Source organism: Balaenoptera physalus, assembly GCF_965194825.1.
Source record: "Balaenoptera physalus genome assembly, chromosome: 8".
In the NCBI taxonomy this organism is placed as follows: Eukaryota; Metazoa; Chordata; class Mammalia; order Artiodactyla; family Balaenopteridae; genus Balaenoptera; species Balaenoptera physalus.
The window spans coordinates 47987544-48004567 of record NC_138887.1 but is presented as its reverse complement, the minus strand read 5'-3'; the positions used below and the strand labels follow the sequence as shown (position 1 = coordinate 48004567).

Below are 17024 nucleotides of genomic sequence, written 5' to 3'. Positions count from 1 at the left end.
AACAGATAAAAACAAAAATTTCTGCCTTCATGCTGTTTACATTCCAGTGAACGGAACCATCAAGGAAAAATAAGAACAATTCAAGGAAGACACAGTGCGTCAGTACGGTGCAGGGAAACGCAAGGTGAGTAGTGAAATCCCAGTCCTCTGACGCCTACAAAACCTAATCCCTAATCGCTAAATTCTTCCGGGTCACTGTCGGGCTACCCTCCTTCTCCCTCTCCGCCCACGGCCCCACCTTCGGGCCCTGGCCACGCCCACGCTCCTGACGTCAATTTTCCAAGCCCTGGCGCGTCGACCTGGCCTATGAAAAGCCGCAGGCCCGCTCGAGCCCCATTAAGCCCCGCCTCGTGAGTCGGCGCGTGGCGACGGCGATGGGGCCGTGGGGTTGCGTGGCGCTGCGGCTCGGGGCGCTGCTGTGGCGCCGGGCTTTCTCCCCGGGAGCGTGGCCCTCGGCGGCCGCGGGGCTCCGGCTTCGGCTGCTGTCCGTGGGGCGGCTTCCGGTGGGACCGACGCTCGGCAGGGTCTGCCCGGCCCCCGACCGAGCGCGCGGCCTGCACGGCGGGCCGGGCCTGGAGGAGCGGGCTGAGGGAACCGCCGGCGAGGGGCGCCCGGAGTCAGGCACCGCAGGTACGGGCGAGGAGGAGGGAGCCGGGTCCCAGCTAAGGAGGCTGAGTTCCTCTCTTTTTGCATTTCTCGTGGGGTCACAAAACTCCTACAGAGCAGAACTGGAAGGGACTGCAAAGGTTGTCGGCACCGACTTTGCATTTCACAGTGAGATCAAGAGATGGACTGAAGTCTCCCAAACCCCAGGCGTCTGTCCGAACGGCCACGTCGGACCCTTGGCATCACAACCTCACCGTCCTCATCCCCCTTCACACTCTGTCTAGGGTTCCGAGAAATGGACTTGTCGGGAGTGTTGGGGCGTGAGGATTCTGAGGAAGAGCCAGGGTCTGGGGCTCAGGGGTGCGTAAGAAGCGCTAATAGGAGATGGGGCCAATTTAAGAGCCTCTAAGTATTGGAAGCTTTTAGAAACTTGAGAGGTGGTAAACAGATCACACCTGTGAAAGGATAAAGTATGAGAGGGAGAGGTTAGCTACTAGGGCCCTGGGAGTGAGCTTTAGAACTGGAGAGAGCTGTTAAGTCCACAGGCTCTAATACACCACCGTGAAGAGCTGAATATCTAAATCTCTAGAGGAAAAAAAAACCAAAAAACGGTTTTCACAGATAACAGTTGTTACATAACCCAACTGGCGTCGTAAGAAAACCTTGAGAGTTCAAAATGAGAACTGCTGTTAAAATTTTAACCCTCGGATTGGTAGATTTGGGGCCACACACTTAACTCAGCTAGTTCTGAGCTTATCTCTCAAATGAAGGTTGTGGACAGATACTACCCAAGAGCCCTTCCAGTTCACAGTTCTAATTCTGTGACCCTTTATGGCTGGAATTCAATTTAATATGCCCCAAGATATTACCACCTCCCCAAATGGTGCTCCTGTTTTCCTCTCTTTTTTTAAAATTACTATTATTAACCTTTTTTTTTTTTTTTTTTGGCTGTGTTGGGTCTTTGTTGCTGCGCATGGGCTTTCTCTAGTTGCGGCGAGCGGGGGATACTCTTTGCTGGGGTGCGCGGCCTTCTCACTGCTGTGGCTTCTCTTGTTGCAGAGCACGGGCTCTAGGCACGCAGCCCTCAGTAGCTGTGGCGCACGGGCTCAGCAGCCGTGGCTCGCAGGCTCTAGAGCGTAGGCTCAGCAGTTGTGGTGCATGGGCTTAGTTGCTCCGCAGCATGTGGGATCTTCCCGGACCAGGGCTCGAACCCGTGTCCCCTGCATTGGCAGGTGGACTCCCCACTACTGCGCCACCAGGGAATTCCCGTTTTCCTCTCTTTGTATAGCAGTTCTCTGCTTGAGCTGTGTTACTCATTTCCTCAGGTACTAGAACAGAAAGCCATCGTTGCTGATGTCTGGTGGTTCTTGCATGTGCTAATAGGAAAGGATGTGTGTGGTGGCTGTCTGTGACCTGCGCACCCTTCCCATAAGTTGAGCAGTGCTGTATGAAAGCAGTGCCCAGCTTCAACTTCCAGGAGGCCTGAACACCTTCATGGAGGAGCAGTTTCACTGTCAGCTGCCCGCATCTCTGGGTGCATATCGTGTCTGTCTTTACTTGGCCATCTGACACAAGCAAATCTTTATGCATTTCAGATCATACTGGTCCCAAGTTTGACATCGATATGCTGGTTTCACTTCTGAGGCAAGAAAATGCAAGAGACATTTGTGTCATCAAGGTTCCTCCAGAAATGGAATATACAGATTACTTTGTAATTGGTAGTGGAACTTCCACTCGACACTTACATGCCATGGCCTACTACATTGTGAAAATGGTAGGATGCTTTCTTTTTCTTTGGAACCTTTAACTTAATGGAATAGTGTCAATGCATCAGGTGGAAGAGCAACATTTAAAAACTAAACCCTTCACATAAGATTATATAAGAAGCCCAGATTTTTAGAATTTGCATGAGTGTTTTATGTTCTTTGATAGTGGAAGTTATGGGGACCAATATCTAGCCTTAGTGGGTCAGGATATTTATATTCTTGTCTCTTGTGACAAGAAAAATAATACAAAAAAAAAACTACCTGAGGCAGGCTAGAAGACAGTATAACCCAGAGGAATTTCTAGAGCAAAACTGTCCAGTGTGACACCCACTAGCACCATGTGGCTATGTAATTATAAAATAAAACTAAAAATTCAGTTCTTCAGTTGTACTAGCCACATTTCAGGTGCTTGGTGGCCACATGTGGCTAATGGCTACCATACTGGACACAAATATAAAACATTTCCATAGTTGCAGAAACTTCTATTGGGTAGTGCTGGCCTAGAGTTTAATTCAAATGTTTGAGCATGTCCAGTGTTCCCAGGCACGGTGCTGGGTATTGGGAAGACAAAAATGAAAAAGATCAGTTCTTGCCCTCCAAATTCACAGGTCTAGTTGAGGAAACAGAAGGCAGTTCATTTTCCAACTAGACTGAATAGGAATCAGAATGAGGAAGAAAGTGTACTTGGAAGCTGATTCTGATACCACTCTAGAGGGGAACATACTTCTTTCACCCTGTTGAAAATTGGTCAGAGAGGGGACAGTTAAGACGAAAAGAATAGCTGGGATTGCCTAGAGAAGGGTGGTAAAATAGGGGACTGAGAACAAAACCCTGGTGCAACATGGCAGAACAAAGGAAGATTCAAAAAGAGGGGGTAGTTGGAGAGACTAAGAGAACTAGGAGGGCATGGAGAAGTTAAAAGGCAGGATCCTAGGGTCTCTGTCAGATGTAATAGTAAGACAGAGTAAGTAAGATTTAGAAGTGACCATTGGACTTGGAGATATAAAAAGAATGGGAGATTTTTCAGAGAAAGTTTCTGTGGAAGAGCAAGGGAGGGGAACAGAAATTCCTTTTGCAAAAATTTTAGATGAGGGAGAAAAATGCAAGGTCAAGAAAGTTTTGTTCTTGTTTGTGGTAAAATATACATGACAAAACTGAACATTTTAGCCATTTTTAGGTGTTCAGTTAAGTGACGTTAATTACATTCACATTGCTGTGCAACCATTACCACTATCCATCTCCAGAACGTTTTTCTTTTTTCATCTTGCAAAAAACTGTACACATTAAACAATAACTTCCCATTCTTCCTTCCCCCAGCCTCTGGCGTCCACCATACTGCTTTCTGTCTCTGTGAATTTCACTACACTAATAAGTACCTCCTTGAGCGGAATCATACTCTAATTTTCCTTTTGTGACTGGCTTATTTCACTTAGCATAATATTTTTCAAGGTTCATCTGTGTTGTAGCATGTGTCAGAATTTCCTTCTTTGTAAGACTGAATATTTTAATGTATGTATATACCACATTTTATCTTAGTCACCCATTGGTGGGCATTTGGGTTGCTTCCACCTTTTGGCCATTGTGAATAATGCTGCTATAAACATGAGTGTAGAAATATCTGTTCAGATCCCTGCTTTTAATTTCATAAGTGGAATTGCCAGATCATGGTAATTCTGTGTTTAATTTTTTGAGGAACCATCACACTTTTACGCAGTAGATGTACCACTTTACATTCCCACCAGCAGTGCACAAGTGTTCCAATTTCTCCACATGCTCACCACTTGTTATTTTCGTTATTTTCTCGTTTGTTGATAATATTGATAGTAATCCTAATGAGCGTGAAGTGGTACCTTGTTGTGGTTTTGATTTGCATTTCCCTAAATTAGTGATGTTGAGCATCTTTTCTCGTGATTATTAGCCATTTGTGTACATTTGGAGAAATGCCTATTCAGGTCCTTTGCCCATGTTTTAATCGAGCTTGTTTTTTTATTGTGAAGTTGTAGGAGTTCTCTGTATATTCTGGATATAAATCCCGTATCATCTATGTGATGTGCAAATATTTTCTCCCATTCTGTAGGTGCCTTCTTACTCTGTTGATTGTGTCCTTTGATGCACCAAAGTTTTAAATTTTTCTGCTTTTGCTTTTGGTCTCATATCCAAGAAATCATTGCCAAATCCAATGTCATGAAGCTTTTCCACTGTGTTTTCTTCTTTTTTGGGGGGGGGGGGGATTACTTTATTTTTATTTTTTTGAATTTTAGAATTTTATATTTTTATACAGCAGGTTCTTATTAGTTATCCATTTTATACATATTAGTGTATATATGTCAATCCCAATCTCCCAATTCATCACACCACCACCTGCCCCCGCCACTTTCCCTCCTTCGTGTCCATACGTTTGTTCTCTACATCTGTGTCTCTGTTTCTGCCCTGCAAACCAGTTCATCTGTACCATTTTTCTAGATTCCACATATATGCGTTAATATACGATATTTGTTTTTCTCTTTCTGACTTACTTCACTCTGTATGACAGTCTCTAGCTCCATCCACGTCTCTACAAATGACCCAATTTTGTTCCTTTTAATGGCTGACTAAAATTCCATTGTATATATGTACCACATCTTCTTTATGCATTCGTCTGTCGATGGGCATTTACGTTGCTTCCATGTCTTGGCTGTTGTCAGTAGTGCTGTAATGAACATTGGGGTGCATGTGTCTTTTTTGAATTATGGTTTTCTTTGGGTATATGCCCGGTAGTGGGATTGCTGGGTCATATGGTAATTCTATTTTTAGTTTTTTAAGGAACCTCCATACTGTTCTCCATAGTGCCTGTATCAATTTACATTCCCACCAACAGTGCAAGAGGGTTCCCTTTTCTCCACACCCTCTCCAGCATTTGTTGTTTGTAGATTTTCTGATAATGCCCATTATAACCAATGTGAGGTGATACCTCATTGTAGTTTTGATTTGCATTTCTCTAATAATTAGTGATGCTGAGCAGCTTTTCATGTGCTTCTTGGCCATCTGTATGTCTTCTTTGGAGAAATGTCTATTGAGGTCTTCTGCCCATTTTTGGATTGGGTTGTTTGTATTTTAATATTGAGCTGCATGAGCTGTTTATATATTTTGGAGATTAGTCCTTTGTCCGTTGATTCGTTTGCAAATATTTTTTCCCATTCTGAGGGTTGTCTTTTCATCTTGTTTGTAGTTTCCTTTGCTTTGCAAAAGTTTTTAAGTTTCATTAAGTCCTATGTGTTTATTTTTGTTTTTATTTCCATTACTTTAGAAGGTGGATCAAAAAAGATCTTGCTGTGATTTATGTCAAAGAGCGTTCTTCCTATGTTTTCCTCTAAGAGTTTTTTTTTGTTTTTGTTTTTTTAATTAATTTATTTATTTATGGCTGCTTGCTGGCTTTCTCTAGCTGCGGTGTTGCGGTGCGTGGGCTTCTCATTGCGGTGGCTTCTTTGGTTGCTGAGCACGGGCTCTAGGCACACAGGCTTCAGTAGTTGTGGCTCATGGGCTCTAGAGCGCAGGCTCAGTAGTTGTGGCGCATGGACTTAGTTGCTCCACGGCATGTGGGATCTTCCCGGCCCAGGGCTCGAACCCGTGTCCCCTGCATTGGCAGGCGGATTCTTAACCACTGCACCACCAGGGAAGCCCCCTCTAAGAGTCTTATTCTGTCCAGTCTTACATTTAGGTCTCTAATCCATTTTGAGTTTATTTTTGTGTATGCTGTTACGGAGTGTTCTAATTTCATACTTTTACGTGTACCTGTCCAATTTTCCCAGCACCACTTATTGAAGAGACTGTCTTTTCTCCATTGTACATCCTTGCCTCCTTTGTCATAGATTAGTTGACCATAGGTGCGTGGGTTTATCTCTGGACTTTCTATCCTGTTCCATTGATCTATATTTCTGTCTTTGTGCCAGTACCATATGGTTTTGATTACTGTAACTTTGTAGTATAGTCTGAAGGGAGTCTGATTCCTTCAGCTCCATTTTTTTCCCTCAAGACTGCTTTGGCTATTCAGGGTCTTTTGTGTCTCCATACAAATTTTAAGATTTTTTGTTCTAGTTCTGTAAAAAATGCCATTGGTAATTTGATAGGGATTGCATTGAATCTGTAGATTGCTTTGGGTAGTATAGTTATTTTCACAATATTGATTCTTCCAATCTAAGAACATGGTATATCTCTCCGTTTGTATCATCTTTAATTTCTTTCATCAGTGTTGTATAGTTTTCTGCATACAGGTCTTTTGTCTCCCTAGTTAGGTTTATTCCTAGGTATTTTATTCGTTTTGTTGCAATGGTAAATGGGAGTGTTTCCTTAATTTCTCTTTCAGATTTTTCATCATTAGTGTATATGAATGCAAGAGATTTCTGTGCATTGATTTTGTGTCCTGCAACTTTACCGAATTCATTGATTAGCTCTAGTAGTTTTCTGGTGGCATCTTTAGGATTCTCTATGTATAGTGTCATGTCATCTGCAAACAGTGACAGTTTTACTTCTTCTTTTCCAATTTGTATTCCTTTTATGTCTTTTTCTTCTTTGATTGTCGTGGCTAGGACTTCCAGAACTATGTTGAATAATAGTGGTGAGAGTGGACATGCTTGTCTCGTTCCTGTTCTTAGAGGAAATGCTTTCAGTTTTTCACCATTGAGAATGATGTTTGCTGTGGGTTTGTCATATATGGCCTGTATTATGTTGAGGTAGATTCCCTCTATGCCCACTTTCTGGAGAGTTTTTATCATAAATGGGTGTTGAATTTTGTCAAAAGCTTTTTGTGCATCTATTGTGATGATCATATGGTTTTTATTCTTCAATTTGTTAATATGGTATATCACATTGATTGATTTGCATATACTGAAGAATCCTTGCATCCCTGGGATAAATCCCACTTGATCGTCGTGTATGATCCTTTTAATGTGTTATTGGATTCTATTTGCTAGTATTTTGTTGAGGATTTTGGCATCTATATTCATCAGTGATATTGGTCTGTAATTTTCTTTTTTTGTAGTATCTTTGTCTGGTTTTGGTATCAGGGTGATGGTGGCCTCATAGAATGAGTTTGGGAGTGTTCCTTCCTCTGCAATTTTTTGGAAGAGCTTGAGGAGGATGGATGTTAGCTCTTCTCTAAATGTTTGATAGAATTCACCTGTGAAGCCATCTGGTTCTGGACTTTTGTTTGTTGGAAGATTTTTAATCACAGTTTCAATTTCATTACTTGTGATTGGTCTATTCATATTTTCTATTTCTTCCTGGTTCAGTCTTGGAAGGTTATACCTTTCCAAGAATTTGTCCATTTCTTCCAGGTTGTCCAATTTATTGGCATAGAGTTGCTTGTAGTAGTTTCTCAGGGTGGTTTGTAATTCTGTGGTGTCTGTTGTAACTTCTCCTTTTGGTTTCTAATTTTATTGATTTGAGTCCTCTCCCTCTTTTTCTTGATGTGTCTGTCTAATGGTTTATCAATTTTGTTTATCTTCTCAAAGAACCAGCTTTCAGTTTTATTGATCTTTGCTATTGTTTTCTTTTTTTCTGTTTCATTTATTTCTGCTCTGAACTTTATGATTTCTTTCCTTCTGCTAACTTTGGGTTTTGTTTGTTCTTCTTTCTCTAGTTCCTTTAGGTGTATGGTTAGTTTGAGATTTTTCTTGTTTCTTGAGGTAGGATTGTATTGCTATAAACGTCCCTCTTAGAACTGCTTTTGCTGCATCCCACAGGTTTTGGATCATCGTGTTTTCATTGTAATTTGTCTCTAGGTATTTTTTGATTTCCTCTTTGATTTCTTCAGTGATCTCTTGGTTATTTAGTAACGTATTGTTTAACCTCCATGTGTTTGTTTTTTACGTTTTTTTTCCCTGTAATTGATTTCTAATCTCATAGCTTTGTGGTCAGATAAGATGCTTAATATGATTTCAATTTTCTTAAATTTACTGGGGCTTGATTTGTGACCCAAGATGTGATTTTTCCTGGAGAATTGTCCGTGTGCACATGAGAAGAAAGTGTAATCTGCTGTTTTTGGATGGAATGTCCTATAAATATCAATTAAATCTATGTGGTCTTTTGTGTCATTTAAAGCTTGTGTTTCCTTATTAATTTTCTGTTTGGATGATCTGTCCACTGGTGTAAGTGAGGTGTTAAATTCCCCCACTATTATTGTGTTACTGTCGATTGCCTCTTTTATAGCTCTTAGCAGTTGCCTAATGTATTGAGGTGCTCCTGTGTTGGGTGCATATATATTTATAATTGTTATATCTTTTTCTTGGATTGATCCCTTGATCATTATGTAGTGTTCTTGTCTCTTATAACATTCTTTATTTTAAAGTCTGTCTTATCTGATCTGAGTATTGCTATTCCAGCTTTCTTTTGATTTCCATTTGCATGGAATATCTTTTTCTGTCCCCTCACTTTCACTTTATATGTGTCCCTACATTTGAAGTGAGTCTCATGTAGACAGCATATATATGGGTCTTGTTTTTGTATCCATTCAGCAAGCCTGTGTCTTTTGCTTGGAGCATTTAATCCGTTCATGTTTAAGGTAATTATTGATATGTGTGTTCCTATTCCCATTTTCTTAATTGTTACAGGTTTGTTTTTGTAGGTCCTTTTCTTCTCTTGTGTTTCCCACTTAGAGAATTTCCTTTAGCATTTGTTGTAGAGTTGGTTTGGTGGTGCTGAATTCTCTTTTGCTTGTCTGTAAAGCTTTTGATTTCTCCGTGGAATCTCAATGAGATCCTTGCTGGGTAGAGTAATCTTGGTTGTAGGTTATTCCCTTTCATCACTTGAAATATATCATGCCACTCCCTTCTGGCTTGTAGAGTTTCTGCTGAGAAATCAGCTGTTAACCTTATGGGAGTTCCCTTGTATGTTATTTGTCATTTTTCCCTTGTTGCTTTCAATAATTTTTGTCTTTAATTTTTGTCAATTTGATTACTGTGTGTTTCGGTGTGTTTCTCCTTGGGTTTATCTTTCCTGGGACTCTCTGTGCTTCTTGGACTTGGATGGCTATTTCCTTTCCCATGTTAGGGAAGTTTCCAACTATAATCTCTTCAAATCTTTTCTCGGCTCCTTTCTCTGTCTCTTCTCCTTCTGGGACCCCTATGATGTGAATGTTGTTGCATTTAATGTTGTCCCAGAGGTCTCTTAGGCTGTCTTCATTTCTTTTCATTCTTTTTTCTTTATTCTGTTCCATGGCAGTGAATTCCACCATTCCATCTTCCAGGTCACTTATCCGTTCTTCTGCCTCAGTTATTCTGCTATTGGTTCCTTCTAGTGTATTTTTCATTTCAATTATTGTATTGTTTATCTCTGTTTGTTTATTCTTTAATTCTTCTAGGTCTTTGTTAAACATTTCTTGCATCTTCTCGATCTTTGCCTCCATTCTTTTTCTGAGGTCCTGCATCATCTTCACTATCGTTATTCTGAATTCTTTTTCTGGAAGGTTTCCTATCTGCACTTCATTTAGTTGTTTTTCTGTGGTTTTATCTTGTTCCTTCATCTGGTACATAGCCCTCTGCCTTTTCATCTTGTCTATCTTTCTGTGAATGTGGTTTTCCTTCCACAGGCTGCAGGATTGTAGTTCTTCTTGCTTCTGCTGTCTGCCCTCTGGTGGATGAGGCTATCTAAGAGGCTTGTGCAAGTTTCCTGATGGGAGGGACTGGTGGTGGGTAGAGCTGGGTGTTGCTCTGGTAGGCAGAGCTCAGTAAAACTTTAATCCGCTTGTCTGCTGATGGGTGGGGCTGGTTTCCCTCCCTGTTGGTTCTTTGGCCTGAGGCGACCCAACACTGGAGCCTACCCAGCTCTTTGGTGGGGCTAATGGCCGACTCTGGGAGGGCTCACACCAAGGAGTACTTCCCAGAACTTCTGCTGCCAGTGTCCTTGTCCTCACGGTGAGACACAGCCGCCCCCCGCCTCTGCAGGGGACCCTCCAACACTGGCAGGTAGGTCTGATTCAGTGTCCTATGGGGTCACTGCTCCTTCCCCTGGGTCCCAATGCGCACACTACTTTGTGTGTGCCCTCCAAGAGTGGAGTCTCTGTTCCCCTCAGTCCTGTTGGAGTCCTGCAATCAAATCCCACTAGCCTTCAAAGTCTGGTTCTCTAGGAGTTCCTCCTCCCGTTGCCGGACCCCCAGGTTGGGAAGCCTGACGTGGGGCTCAGAACCTTCACTCCTGTGGGTGGACTTCTGTGGTATAAGTGTTCTCCAGTTTGTGAGTCACCCACCCAGCAGTTATGGGATTTGATTTTATTGTGAGTGTGTCCCTCCCACCGTCTCATTGTGACTTCTCCTTTGTCTTTGGATGTGGGTTATCTTTTTTGGTGAGTTCCAGTGTCTTCCCGGCGATGATTGTTCAGCAGTTGGTTGTGATTCTGGTGCTCTCGCAAGAGGGAGTGAGCGCACGCAAGAGGGAGTGAGCGCACGCAAGAGGGAGTGAGCGCATGCAAGAGGGAGTGAGCGCACGCAAGAGGGAGTGAGCGCACGTCCTTCTACTCCGCCATCTTGAACCAATCTTATCCACTGTGTTTTCTTCTAAGAGTTTTATAGTTTTAGGTTTCATGTTTAGGTCTTTGGTATTCAGTTAGTTTTTGTAGATGGTGTCAGATAAAGACTCCAACTTCATTCTCTTGCATGTAGATAATCTAGTTTTCCCAGCACCATTTGTTGAAAGGACTGCCTTTCCCTATTTAATTGACTTGGCACCCTTGTTGAAAAATCCTTTGACCATATGGGCTCTTTATTTTATTCCAGTGGTCTATAAGTTTATCTTAGTCACTGTTTTGATTACTGTAGCTTTGTAGTAAGTTTTTAAATCAGGAAGCTTGAGATCTTCAACTGTGCTCTTCCCTTTCAAGATTGTTTTTGGCTATTTGGGGTCTCTTTAGATTACATATAAATTTTAGGATGGATTTTTCTATTTGTGCAAAAAAAAGTCACTGGGATTTTGATAGAGATTGATTGTATTGAATCTGTAGGTAAAGTCTTAACATTATTGTGTTCCAATTCATGGATACAGTGTCTGCTTATTGGTGGCACCTTTGCAACGCTTTCTAGTTTTCATTGTGTGAGTTTTGCTTCCATGGTTATGTTTATTTCTAAGTATTTTATCCGTTTTGATTCTATTGTAAATAGAAATATTTTCTTTTTAAAAAAAAATTATTTATTGATGGCTGAGTTGGGTCTTCGTTGCTGCACGAGGGCTTCCTCTGGTTGCAGTGAGTGGGCTACTCTTCGTTGTGGTGTGCAGGCTTCTCATTGCGGTGGCATCTCTTGTTGTGGAGCACAGGCTCTAGGCGCACGGGCTTCAGTGGCTGTGGCATGCAGGCTCAGTAGTTGTGGCTCGCAGGCTCTAGAGCACAGGCTCAGTAGTTGTGGCGCATGGACATAGCTGCTCTGCGGTATGTGGAACCTTCTGAGACCAGGGATCGAACCCATGTCCCCTGCATTGGCAAGCGGATTCTTAACCATTGTGCCACCAGGGAAGTTCCCTAATTGTTTTCTTAATTTTCTTTTCAGGTTGCTTATTAAGTGTACAGAAACGCAACTGATTTTGGGGTTTTGATCTAATATCCTACAACTTTGCTGAATTCATTTTTTCTAACAGGTTTTTTTGGGTGCAATCTTTAAGGTTTTCTTTTCTTTTTTTAATAAATAAGTAAATAAATAAATAAGTTTATTTATTTATTTTGGGCTGTGTTGGGTCTTCGTTGCTGCATGCAGGCTTTCTCTAGTTGCAGCGAGCAGGGGCTAGTCTTTGTTGTGCGCAGGCTTCTCATTGCGGTGGCTTCTCTTGTCGTGGAGTGCAGGCTCTAGGCGTGCAGGCTTCAGTAGTTGTGGCTCGCAGGCTCTAGAGCGCAGGCGCAGTAGTTGTGGCGCACGGGCTTAGTTGCTTTGCAGCATGTGGGATCTTCCTGGGCCAGGGCTCGAACCCGTGTCCCTTGCGTTGGCAGGCAGATTCTTAACCACTGCGCCATCAGGGAAGCCCTAGGGTTTTCTATGTATAATGATCATGTCATCTGCAAACGGAGACAATTTTATTTCTTCCTTTCCAATTTTGTTACTTTTTTCTTTTCTTTTCCCTTGCTCTAATTGCCATGGCTAGAACTTCCAGTACTGTGTTGAATAGAAGGTAGCAAAAGTGGGCATTCTTGTGTTTTTCCTGATTTGAGAGGAAAAACTTTCAGTTTTTTGCCATCAAGTATGGTGATAGCTAATCGCCGTGGGCTCTTCATGTATGGACTTTATTACCTTAAGGTAGGTTTGTTTTTTTTTTTCCTTATCTGTGTTGAGTTTTTATTATGAAAGGGTATTGAACTTTGTCAAATGCTTTTTCTGCATAAATTTGAGATGATCCTATGGTTTTCGTCTTTCATTTTGTTAATGTGGTTTATTACATTGGTTTTTTCAATTAATTTATTTTTGGCTGTGTTGGGTCTTCGTTGCTGTGCGCAGGCTGTTTCTAGTAGTGGCAAGTGGGGGCTACTCTTTGTTGCAGTGTGCAGGCTTCTCATTGCGGTGGCTTCTCTCGTTGCGGAGCACAGGCTCTAGGCGCATGGGCTTCAGTAATTGTGGCACGTGGGCTCAGCAGTTGTGGCTCATGGGCTCTAGAGCACAGACTCTAGTAGTTGTGGCGCTCGGGGTTAGTTGCTCCATGGCATGTGGGATCTTGCCAGACCAGGGCTCGAACCCATGTCCCCTGTATTGGCAGGTGGATTCCTAACCACTGTGCCACCAGGGAAGTCCTTACATTGATTTTTTTCATGTGGAATCATCCTTACATTCCAGGAATAAATCCCATGTGGTGTTGATATATAATTCTTTGAATGCGGTATTGAAGTAGGTTTGCTAGTATTTCGTTCAGGATTTTTCTATCAGTATTCATCAAGGATATTGGTCTGTAGTTTTTTTCTTATAGGGTCTTTGTCTGGTCTTGGTATCAGGTTAATGCTACTCCCATAGAATAAGTTAGGAAGTGTTCCCTCCTCTTCAGTTTTTTTGGAAGAGTTTTAGCAAAATTTGATGTCAGCTTATGTTTAAGTATTTGGTAGAATTCACCAGTGAAGAAGCTGTGTGGTCCAGGTCTTTTCTTTGTTGGGAGGTTTTTTCCTTCCTTCTTTTCTGTGTGTTCTTTTCTCCATACCCGACCCTTTCTTTTGAGATACAATTGTGTTGGGAGGTTTTTGATTAATGACTTAATCCTGTTGCTATTATTGAATAGGGCTATTCATACTTTCTGTTTCTTCATGATGCAGTCTTGGTAGGTTGTGTGTTTCTAGGAATTTGTCCATTTATTCTGGGTTTTCCAGTTTGTTTTGTCTCTAATGTCTCCTCACTCATTTCTGATTTTAGTTATTTGGGGGCTTATTGGTCAATTTTGTTGATCTTTTTGAAAAACGAAATCTTGGTTTCATTGATTTTTGTCTATTTTGTTTTAATTTGGTCATTGACTTCTTCCTTCTGCCAGCTTTAAGTTTAATTAGTTCTTCATTTCCTGGTTCTTTATATTTTATAATATTTATTGGACTATAGTTGATTTACAGTGTTGTGTTAGTTTCAGGTGTACAGCAAAGTGAATCAGTTATACATATATCCACTCTTTCTTAGATTCTTTTCCCATATAGATCATTACAGAGTATTGTGTAGAGTTCCCTGTGCTATACAGTAGGTCCTTATTAGTTATCTATTTTATATATAGTAGTGTGTATGTATCAATCCCTATCTCCCAATTTGTCCACCCCCGCCCGCCTCCCCTGCTTTTCCCCCCTGGTAACCGTAAGTTTGTTTTCTACATCTGTGACTCTATTTCTGCTTTGTAAATAAATTGATTTGTACCATTTTTTTTAGAGTCCACATATAAGCAATATCATGATACTTGTCTTTGTCTGTCTGACTTCACTTAGTATGATAATCTCTAGGTCCATCCATATGGCTGCAAATGGCATTATTTCTTTCTTTTTTATGGCTGAGTAATATTCTGTTGTATATATGTACCACATCTTCTTTATCCACTCCTCTGTCAAAGGACATTTAGGTTGCTTCCATGTCTTGGCTATTGTAAATAGTGCTGCAGTGAACATTGGGATGTATGTGTCTTCTTGAATTATGGTTTTCTCTGGATATATGGCCAGGAGTGGGCTTGCTGGATCATATGGTAGTTCTATATACATCTGTATCTATATATCTATATCTGTATCTATATCTATCTATATCTCTTAAGGTAGGTTTTTTGGTCATGCCGCATGGTGTGCAGGATCTTAGTTCCCCACCCAGGGATTGAAGCCACACCCCTGCATAGTGTTAACCACTGGACTGCCAGGGAAGTCCCTCATATGGTAGTTCTGTATTTAGTTTTTTGAGGAACCTCCATACTGTTCTCCATAGTGGCTGTACCAATTTACATTCCCACCAACACTGTAGGAGAGTTCCCTTTTCTCGACACCCTCTCCAGCATTTATTTATTTATTTAAATTAATTTTTATTGGAGTATAGTTGAGTTACAGTGTTGTTAGTTTCTGCTGTACAGCAAAGTGAATCAGTTATACATATACATTTATCCACTCTTTTTTAGATTCTTTTCTCATATAGGTCATTACAGAGTATTGAGTAGAGTTCCCTCAATACTCTTATTAATTCTTACAGTCGGTTCTTATTAGTTATATATTTTATATATAGTAGTATCTACAGTATATGTCGATCCCAATCTCCCAGTTTATCCCCCCTCCCCCCTCGATAACCATAAGTTTGTTTTCTGTATCTGTGACTCTATTTGTTTTGTAAATAAGCTCATTTGTACCATTTTTTTAGATTCCACATATAACTGATATCATATGATATTTGTCTCATTTACTTCACTCAGTATGATAATCTCTAGGTCCATGTTCCTGCAAACGGCATTATTTCATTCTTTTTTTATGGCTGAGTAATATTCCATTGTATATATGTACTACATTTTTATCCACTCCTCTATGGACATTTCAGTTGCTTCCATGTCTTGGCTGTTGTAAATAGTGCTGCAATGAATATTCGGGTGTATGTGTCTTTTTGAATTACGGTTTTCTCTGGATATATGCCCAGGAGTGGGATTGCTGGGTCATATGGTAATTCTATTTTTAGTGTTTTAAGGAACCTCCATATTGTTCTCCATAGTGGTTGTATCAATTTACATTCCCACCAACGGTGCAAGAGGGTTCCCTTTTCTCCACACCCTTTCTAGCATTTATTATTTGTCGATTTTTTGATGGTGCATTTCCTAGTTCTTTAAGGTATAAATTCATGTTGTTGATTCAGGAACTATTTTTTTCATGTAAGCATATACAGCTACAAATTTTCTTCTTACTGCTGCTCTCACTGCATTCTATAACTTCATTTGTCTCAAGATATTTTCTAATTTCCCTTGTGATTTCTTCTTTGATCAGTTGTTTAAGGTAATAAAACAATTGTTTGATTTCCGCATATTTGTGGATTTTCTAGTTTTACTTCTGTTGATTTCTAGTTTATTTCATTGTGATCAGAAAATATACTTTATATGAGTTTAATCTTTGAATTTATTAAGACTTGTTTTGTTGCCTAACGTATGATCTATCCTGGAGAATGTTCCGTGTGCACTTGAGAAAAATGTGTATTCTGCTGTTGTTGGGTAGAATGTTCTGTTAATGTCCATTAGGTTCACTTGGTCTGTAGTGTTGTTCAAGTTCTCTATTTCCTTATTGATCTTCCATCCATTAATGCAAATGGGGTATTGAGTCTCCTGTATTACTGGGTTGCTATCTGTTTCTCCCTTCAATTTTGTCAGTGTTTGTTTCATATATTTAGGAGCTCTGGTTTTTGGTGCATGTTTCTAATTGTTATGTCATCTTGGTTGGTTGACCCTTTTATCATTATATAATGTCCTTGTCATGTAATAGTATTTTTTCTAACAGTGTATTTGTTGTTTTAGACTATTCATAGAATTTGCTGGGAATAGAGATTATGGGATGATAAAATCCCATTAACATTGTCATGAAAGTAGATGAGATGGAATCATTAGAACTGAGAAGACCTAGCCTTAAAACAGGAAGGCAGCATCTGTCTCCCCTGAGAGGGAAAGGAAGCTGGGATGGACAGAAAGGATGATGTATGTGAGAAGTGGATATTGAGAGAGTTTAGGCCTGCCTCTGAGGCACCTTGGTAAATGAGTGAGGTGGCCCTGTCAGAAGGGTTTGGGCAGGAGGATTCAGGAGAGAGGTGTAGGAGGTGGGTAGGATTTAAGGGGGAAGATAGTTTCCCTGTGTTATTAAGGGGCATGGTGTAGCTGTGAGGAATGAATAAGCTAGTTGCCAAATTAAGACCAAGAAAAATATCCCCAGACCCTCAGTAAGAACAGAGATTTTCCCTATTCTCTTCCCCTTTAATATGTGATCTGGTTTTTTTCAGTACAAATATCTGAAATGTAAAAGTGAGCCTCATGTTAGGATCGAAGGGAAGGACACTGATGACTGGCTCTGTGTGGACTTTGGTAAGTTATTTTGGCACATTTTACAGATAAATATTTGATGTTGCACTAATCTTGAACTATTTTCAGTTGTAAAAGGATTGAGATCTGAGTGTTTCTCCACATACATTTTTTTTTAACTTTAGAATTTTATTTTTTTATACAGCAGGTTCTTATCTCCGCATA

The 17024-nt window shown here is 40.8% G+C and overlaps 1 protein-coding gene across 7 annotated transcripts in view; it reads left to right on the top strand.

Annotated features, from left to right (window-relative positions):
* The first annotated feature begins 325 nt into the window (after nucleotides 1-325).
* MALSU1 (mitochondrial assembly of ribosomal large subunit 1) overlaps nucleotides 326-17024 on the top strand; it is a 124347-nt gene continuing 107648 nt past the window's right edge. For 6 of the 7 annotated variants that reach the window (XR_014266746.1, XR_014266747.1, XM_082472775.1 and 3 more), the window contains exons 1-3: nucleotides 326-630; nucleotides 2202-2380; nucleotides 16781-16862. Coding sequence is in view for 5 of the 7 variants with exons in the window: in XM_082472775.1 (XP_082328901.1) it covers nucleotides 375-630; nucleotides 2202-2380; nucleotides 16781-16862 (517 nt within the window). In the remaining 2 variants the exon portion in view is untranslated. The remainder of the gene's footprint in view (nucleotides 631-2201; nucleotides 2381-16780; nucleotides 16863-17024) is intronic. The other variant, XM_082472773.1, reaches the window with a different exon arrangement.